Source organism: Alosa sapidissima, chromosome 5 (genome assembly GCF_018492685.1).
Source record: "Alosa sapidissima isolate fAloSap1 chromosome 5, fAloSap1.pri, whole genome shotgun sequence".
Taxonomy (NCBI): Eukaryota; Metazoa; Chordata; class Actinopteri; order Clupeiformes; family Clupeidae; genus Alosa; species Alosa sapidissima.
In genome coordinates this window covers 34945643-34954013 of record NC_055961.1, presented here as the reverse complement: position 1 = coordinate 34954013, position 8371 = coordinate 34945643, and the positions used below count along the sequence as shown (strand labels likewise).

The 8371-nt window shown below is 40.7% G+C and overlaps 1 protein-coding gene across 2 annotated transcripts; it reads left to right on the top strand.

Moving 5' to 3' along the window:
• The first annotated feature begins 2877 nt into the window (after nucleotides 1-2877).
• On the top strand, nucleotides 2878-8020 carry eral1 (Era-like 12S mitochondrial rRNA chaperone 1). Of its 2 annotated transcripts, none has more exons than XM_042091172.1 (11): nucleotides 2878-3146; nucleotides 3475-3639; nucleotides 3714-3871; nucleotides 3959-4036; nucleotides 4149-4195; nucleotides 4626-4687; nucleotides 5012-5124; nucleotides 5300-5614; nucleotides 5823-5972; nucleotides 6140-6220; nucleotides 6957-8020. In XM_042091172.1, the coding sequence occupies exons 1-11, from the start codon at nucleotides 3041-3043 to the stop codon at nucleotides 7077-7079; spliced, it is 1398 nt and encodes a 465-aa protein (XP_041947106.1). In that variant the 5' UTR covers nucleotides 2878-3040; the 3' UTR covers nucleotides 7080-8020. The 2 variants fall into 2 exon arrangements, with proteins under 2 accessions (XP_041947106.1, XP_041947107.1); XM_042091173.1 differs by having other exon boundaries at nucleotides 2879-3146; nucleotides 3744-3871.
• Nucleotides 8021-8371: the final 351 nt, after the last annotated feature.

The window sequence follows — 8371 nt, the reverse complement described above, 5'->3', positions numbered from 1 at the left end:
CATAATATAGGATGTCTATTTTTCGCCTGAATGAAATCAGTCTATTAGACATTGATGAAGAAAAAAGCCTATGAAGAACTGTCTAAAGATTGCTAGCGGTTGAATTGATAACAGTCAATAATAATAACTAAAGCCTACATTAGAGACCCAATTGCAAGCTGTGATAGGCCTACCACATCAGTAAAACTTCAGATTAAGAAAAAAAGAAATCAGATTCAAGTTTACATTCAGATACATATAGTGTCAAAGGAAATCACACAGTAGCACAGAACATATCTCATGTGATATATAGGCCTACTGTAACCTAACATTTGGATTACATGTCTCCTTTTTTGAGTCGAAGACTCCTGAATCCTGTAGGATTCAGTCCAAACAACTAATTGACTGTGGTGTCATATGGATTGTGATTTGATATAGAGCTCAATTGTGTTGTTTGATGTGGTGAATTTTCTGCTCAAGGACTAATATTTCAGTGACAGGTGAAATAAATTGCCCCATTACATGTTCCCACCTGCCTTCTCTGGAGTATTGATAGAATTGTTGAATCATTGAGCAGATGTATGTCAGTGAGAGGCCCTCTGAAAATTCTGTTGTTTTCAGACATATTTTAGAACTCCGTATGCCTAAAGAGTTAGACAAGCAGCACTTATTCATGACAACAGACAACAGTTCCATTAATCAGATGTGGCAGCATTTCTCTCGCAGGGTTTCTTGTGTCATCATAGGAAGAGATTGATACACATGACTTCATTATCACTCCTGTATGCTCACTGCCTCTGGGGGAGATGTCAAGCCCAAATACTGGGCAGGCTTATAAATGTGCCCAGAGCCACAGCATGACGAGGCATCTCATTCTAGTCTCAAAAACCCATAAAGATCTGGGGTGGGGGCAGGTAGGGGGTTGGCAAAGGCTTCATCCAAATCACAAAGTGCCCACAAGGGTGAGGGAAGAGCAGCAGGCTCCATCAGGCAATAATACAAAGTTAATGACGCAGAATGGTGTCTTTCTTCAGCTCCGGAGGAAGTCAATACAGGATATTTAGGAACAGTGTTCCTAATTACGCTTTTTATATCCAACTCCGACATGACTGGCGATTTCAAAGGGGATGCATTATTGATCCACTTCACAGACAAGTCATATTGATTGGAGGTCTGAATTGAGGACAACCTCCCCCCATCCAATCAAAGATGGAATTGAGAATCAGAGCATCATATGTGACCTGTGGGTGTTTTTTGAAATTATTTCTTTAAAAGCATTTTGATGAGGGCTTGACAAAGGATGTACCAGCTGTGTGGCATTGTGTTACAGACCGCAATCATTAGTAATGGATCACTAAGCGCTTTGTTGCAGTGGTGCCCACATTGTTCACTCCTGTCATACTGCTGCCTCGTGCTCATCATTTCGTCAACTTTGTTATTCTCTGCCTGCAGCAAGGTTGAGAGAGATTAGACGAGGACAGGCATCCAGGAGAAAAAAAATCTAATATGACAGAGTTAACTCTGTACCAAGTTTATGAAATGACAATAGCACAATTTTCGTGGCAGCATGCATGGCTTGTTCATCTCAGGTTGCTGATCTCTTTTGTATATCTGCATGTAGCATTGTTTTCGTTATATACACAATTAGCCCAATCAGTGGTTTTGTACTAGTCTATACAAAATGCTGCATTGAGCACAACCTATTGTCACAGACATTTATATCTAAAAAAAATAGTATATAACACTGATGCAATTTATCCCAGAAATGGCTGCTGTAGCAAATGATTAAATGGTCCTTTGAGATAGCCCTTTAGAGAGTGCCATTTTTCTGGTTTGAAGGGTAAAGTTGATGCAGTCAAAAAGTCACAAAAAGCACTTTTATACTCAGTCACGTGGTGCAGCCATGTGAGGAATAGCCTTGAGAGGTATAAGCACTGTGTGTGTGTGTGTGTGTGTGTGTGTGTGTGTGTGTGTGTGTGTGTGTGTGTGTGTGTGTGCATGTGCACCAAAAAAAGTTAAAGTAACACTGACATTGTTCCTGGACTATTCTATAGAGCTTGGTTCAACTGGAGCTCTCTATTAGCAGTGCATTCTAAGTGGTTTGTTTTTGTGGTCCCTGGCTTTTGGAGCCAGATGATGACAGATTGTGAGCCACCTGATATCTTTCATCCTCCCCAGTGGAGGTGTTTGTTCCGCCCTGAGCTGGTCCTGGTGGACTAACAAGCAGCCGGCACGTTTGATGGGCAATAGGAAAACACATCTGTTCTCCCTGGCTTTACTTCAGTGGAGGAAAACAGCACAAACAACTCCACTACCCCTGCCTCATTTCTCACATGTACTCTGGCAGCTCCCTGAAGAAAAAGCTAATCATCACAGGAAGACTGCATGCTTCACTGCATGGGAGCATACAGTAGCTTAATAGTCCAAACAACTGGAATGGATTGTGATATATCCTCTACCAGTTGTGATAGGCTACTGTGATCCCATGTAGCCTAGAAACTCAGTCAGAGGACATTTTCAAGCTCTTTTCAATGCAGGTCGAACAATGTGTTGATGTGTATTGAGAGGTAGAGGAGATAGAAGTTTAAGAAGGAAGGATGGATGTGCATACTAAATTATGAAAATGGTCTTGGAAGATATTTCCGTAAGGATGGCCTATATCTGTATTAATTTGTAGCCTATCTGCTCCTTTAAGTTATTAAGCTAACCATGTCACCACAGTGGATAGAGAGCCCACAATTTACAATCCCTCAACATGACTCACATAAATTTAAAATAATTCCGGATGAATATCACTTTACCGGTATTAACTGTTTGTGACTGTGCTACAGTTCTTTGTCCGCTAGATGTCAGCAAAGATAAAGTGTATGCATATCTCAGAGAGAGAGCATCTCTTTGCTCTGAGTGTTCTCTTTGACGAAAGCAAGATGTCTGCGTCCTGAGCGCAATGTGAAAATAAACTACCTGTGTACTTCTGACTATATGCAACCTTGAGACTTTTTATAAGCCAAGGTTTTTTTTTGTAGTGAAATCACCGTGGAGCTTGCTGAACTTGTGTGAAATGGCTTTACGCGTGTGTCATTCCATTTTCAGAAAATCTCTTCGCAGAGCAATCAACACAAACTTCACTGCGCCACTCGAAAATGCGTCACCATCCCTTCAAACAGGTAGGGTATGTCCTCAAGCTCATCAACAATAATACATTTTCGCTCACTTAGTTTGCCCACTGACATTGGACTGCAACATATACAACATTTGTTATATTTCCATAGTCATAATACTACATATTTGCTACGGCAAACGTTTCGTGTTGCCACGCTCGTCTTTGAGTAGCCTAGTTATTAGCATAACGCTAGCTGTCTCCTCTCTGAAATATGCACAGTGGTTCAAATGCAAGCGTTGGTAATTCAGCCTGCAAACAAGCGCAAGTGTGATGACCTCCTTTACCTGTGAGCATCTCAAGTAGTCAGGTCTACGGGGTATGTTATGTTCCAGGTTCTTCGACTCTTCGTCTCCGGACAAATAGGCAAACTGTCTTTCACTTCACTCCTGCCTGTTCTATTGCTTCGGGGGTGATTTTGGACAGATTGGTAAAAGCCAAAGCGACAGACACAAATGACGGTCTTGGTCTCCGTCCAACAGCAGTCCCACCAGAGCCAGGTATTCACTGTTGCTAAGTATATGTTAGTATGCTGTTATTGATCATATATAATTTCGTTCTAAATAAATTAAAGGCCATGTCCCTGTGGCTGTGTTGTTTTCAGCTGAGCACCTGTCTCTCCTTCTGAGACATCCAGATCAACCTGAGAATCCTAGACTTATCAGAGTTGCAGTCGTTGGTGCCCCAAATGCTGGAAAATCAACACTAACAAACCAGCTGCTTGGAAGGAAGGTAATTGGTCTTCTTCTGTGTAGAGGAAACCTTTAGTTTGTTTTTAATCATAAGGAGCAAAGGGATTGTCATGTTTCTACTTTTCAGGTGTTTGCGGTCTCAAAGAAAGTACACACAACCAGATCTCGTGCTCTTGGTGTTTTTACAGAGGATGACACCCAAATTGTAAGTTGTGCTTGATAACATAGCGCTCAGAATGGATTCTTCTGAATCTGAATGTTCTAGTAATATTATTTGCTATCTAAAACTCACATCTTTCTTTTTTTTTTCCATGTAGATTTTACTTGACACTCCTGGACTCACCACCCCAGCAAAGGCAAAAAGGTTGACTAATAATTACATTACATACCATTACCGATGTACAGATTGCTGCCTTGCACGGCATGAATGTGAGGCATGACACTGTAAAGTGCTTCACTTTTTCACTTTTTAAAGCATTAATTTTTATAAGCAATTAGCACTGATGTAAATGTTCATGGTATATGGTCTTGTGAAGAACAAAGAAACACGTGTCATTCCACATTCTACCTTGTAAGATGCAGTGCAGTGGTTTGGGTCTGCCCTTTTTATCTGTGTCAGCTGTGCTGTTGGTGTTTGTAAGGATTTTGTATACATTTTTTGCATGCCCTTTCAGTAGTTTGTTTTCAACAAAACATCCTCACAGTTGAGTTACATGTACCCACACCTTACTACTTGTTTAAATGTATCGAAACATCATGTTTACTATTATTGTTTACTGTGTTTGTTTTCCCAGACACCAGCTGGAGGACTCCCTGCTTGTGGATCCGTCAAATTCTTTACAAGAAGCTGATCTTGGTAATGACTTGCTATTTAAGTGTTGTGGGGTGGTGTAGCTGGCTTGTATTTTTATTTATTGTCCTCAACTAGCACAATCTTCCCTGGTACTTAAAAATAATTCATAGCTTAGACACTGGCACTATAGTGAAAGCAGTATCCTTTAATATGTCAAGTGGGAGGGTGTCAGACTCTAAACAAATGTTTTCACTCTGTTGTCCTGTAGCTTAAATGCTTATATGTTAAAGTACTTAAATGTTAAAGTACTTAAATGTTATTCTATTGCTGGAAGTCACATTGGATAAATTTGCATCGAATGAATAAATGTTCTTTGGCACCTTGTAGTCGTGGTACTGGTGGATGTGTCAGACAAGTGGACCCGCAACAGACTGGACTTTGAGGTGCTGAAGTGTCTTGCCCAGTATCCACACATCCCAGCTGTCCTTGTCCTCAATAAGGTACCATAGCAACCTCGTTTGTCTGTTTCTTGCTGATTAGTGCAACTCTGCAACACTATAGTATTTGATTGGAACATAAGTTGTTTGTGAAGTAGATTGTCCAGAAACCTCTTAAATATAATTCTCAAACCAAATATCCGTGTTTCAAATGAACACATGACCATTTAATTGACAGGTGGACCTGCTAAAGAGCAAAGCCATGTTATTGGACCTTACTGCTGAGCTGACTGAGGGGGTGGTCAATGGCAAAAGTATAAGAGTCAAGGGATCTACAGCAGCAGCAACAACAAGCGCATTCCAGAAGAGAGGCAATGTTGAGGAACCAGACCCTACAGGCAAAAGACCCGCAGAGCCTGTCACAGGTGACCACAACCCTCGAAATCTGAGCAAAGAAGAACAGAGGAAGCTGCGGTCGCAGAGAGGATGGCCACATTTCAAGGACGTGTTCATGGTGTCCGCCTTGGATGGAGAGGACGTTGAGACACTGATGGTATTGTTGCCTAATATATTATTAGAAAATGATTTGATGGCATGTTACAGACATTTAAGAATATACTGGTATGTCTTTGTGAAAATTACACATGCCACATGCCATTATTAGTGTGGTATTATAACATGTGCTTGTCAGCTGAGTTGATTCTGATTAATGTCAGCTCTCAGTGCCTCATGACTGTGTGTGTGTGTGTTGTATCTTGCAGAGGTATTTTATGGTTGAGGCAAAGCCTGGCTCATGGCTATACCATAGTGAGGTTTTGACAGACCAGAGTCCTGAAGAAATGTGTACAAATACCATCAGAGAGAAACTTCTGGAGTACCTTCCTCAGGAGGTGCCATATACAATGACCCAGGTGATGAGAGATGAGAGTACAATATTGTTGTTTTTACTGCTTGGGTGTGCTACTGTTAATTAATGTAACTAATGATTTATATCTGAACAACTGTTTGAGCTACAATCAATGAATCATTTTTGTGTAATTATTCTGTATTTTTTGTTGGTCTGTTGTTGTTGTTGTAGCGAATTGAACTTTGGAATGAGCTGGAGAGCGGAGCACTGGTCATATCTGTGAAACTGTATGTGAAGAAAGACGGTCATATGGTGAGTGGTCAAAGCTGCTTTTTGTATTCTGCTGAAAATGCTTTTAAATTTGTGATCATGGAGTGGGCGGTGTCTCATATTCTTTCTGTTCCTGAAAAGGTTTTTCATATACAGATACATACTCCCATTATACAACCACCCACAGAAAGCCAAAAGTTTAAATTGAGCCCCGGGGCCTGTAACCGAGTTTCGGCACTGCTGGCTGGCACAGCTGATTTAAAGGCTCGCTATCAGTACATTTTCCAAGTAGCCTAAGGTTATTCACATTTTCTTTTTATTTCATATCTAACCAATTAAAGATATAGGCATAGATGCAAACTGCTCATCTTTTTAGGTAAGACTCCCCTTTTTCACCCAGGCAATGACAAATGACATTGGTAAAATTATTAAATACAAAGAATAAGATTATTATCATTTTCCAATGCCGTACTAAATAAAGAAGCTGCTATTCAATAAAACATTTCCCCTTGGTGTGTTGCTGATGTATTCAGGTCCCACTGCTAGAGATGCCTTTTACAGAATGCATTACGGTTTGCATATGGCATAAAACAGTATGCTTTACAGTGTGTTTTCTTAAAGTTGTTTTCAATCAATTGTTGTTTTCATCAATGGGTCGATCAATTGGTGAACTTCTACTTAAAATGAAATACATCAGTATAACAAAATTATTCTAGCTGCTTATTTGATCAGTGTCCTATCCAGAGTTCATTCATTTACTTTTGGTCTTTTCACACAGAAAATGGTGATTGGCTCAGGTGGCCAATTGATTTCCAAAATTGCTCGTGAGGCGGGTGAAGATCTAGCACAGATATTCCTACGGGACGTGCAGCTGAAGATCACAGCCAAGGTGAAGAACTGAGGATGTCTGCAGTGTTGATCTCAGAAAAGGACTTTTCATCTGTGCCAGCTGACTTATGGCCTGTCACTTCAACATGCAGTCTCTCAACTCTGTTTTTGACCCCAAAACCCAGTACTGCAGTTTGTCTGTTAATTCAGTGATGTTTTTCGTACAAGACATATACCGACGAAGTAACGGACAAGTTGCACGTGTTGACAACTACCACCAGTTGTGGTGGCTGACTGATAAGGAAAATGTATGAGGCTTTTTTAGTATGTCTTCGTGTTGCTATATCTGTCTTATTGTTTGACCAGAAAAGGTTTCATAATGCTCGGTATTATAATTTATATAAATAAACTGTATTTGGCAATAACCTACAGGCCTCTTAAAACAAGATTGACAAAACTTCAGTCCATTAAGTCCATAAAAGCCCATAACTGAATGTCCCTTGAATGACCTTCCCCCTGCCTGCATGTGTATTTTCACTCCTCTATAAAAGGTCCTTTTACCTCCTTACTTTCCGCGGTCTCTCAAAAAGACTCCCGAGTCAGTAGCCACAGAAAGGCACTTAGCCTCAGAGGACAAGAGACTCTCTAATGGAATGCAGAATGGAGCACTGTCCTGGCTACACAAATGGGTCTGATAATGGCGACCGTACGCCTTTCTGTCCGACTGTTTTAAGTTTGCACTGTGGTCAGTTTAATGTCAGTCATCTCAAGCTAAAGCCGTAGCCTTGGTAGGGGAGAACAGGGCAGGGCAGGGCAGGGCAGGGCTGTCCTGTCCTCTCCCCCTCAACTGAATCATGGACCCAACGGGAGTAGTAAACAGTGACCAGGACATAAGATCCAGGGCAGAATAACCGAAGCTGCTGCAGTCTGTGGCTGCATATGTATGATTTGTGAAAAATGTCTTTAAATAGACAACATTGTTTTAATAAATGGTGGAAGAAAAAGCCATGCGTACTCATTTTGATTTTATCATTTTTTTATTACCAATTTGTATTTCACTTCACAGTTGTTTCATCTCATTCCTTTGCATGTAGGCAAGCTGAATAATAATTTTGTTTTTGATACATCATTGTTGTATAAAATGTACAGCAAGGTATAACTTTATTTCCTTATACAGTAGTGGTTCTTGTCTGTGCTGAAGTTTCTTCATTCCCGGTGTCAGATGATGGTGAGAAGAGGCAGGGGAACCCTTACCATTACTAAAAACTCAGTAATGGTAACGGTTTAACAGCCACTCTCTGGCAACAAGATAGTGAGTGTTTCTGTGTGTGTGTGTGTCTGTACACATGCATGTGTGTGTCCATG

What these genes read in the sequence shown, in the direction of transcription:
- eral1 (XM_042091172.1), top strand. Translation starts at nt 3,041, where the DNA reads ATGGCTTTACGCGTGTGTCATTCCATTTTCAGAAAATCTCTTCGCAGA. An exon ending in ACCCCAGCAAAGGCAAAAAG is followed by an intron (nt 4,196 to 4,625) that starts GTTGACTAATAA and finishes TTGTTTTCCCAG; the next exon opens with ACACCAGCTGGAGGACTCCC. An exon ending in CTGTCCTTGTCCTCAATAAG is followed by an intron (nt 5,125 to 5,299) that starts GTACCATAGCAA and finishes TTTAATTGACAG; the next exon opens with GTGGACCTGCTAAAGAGCAA.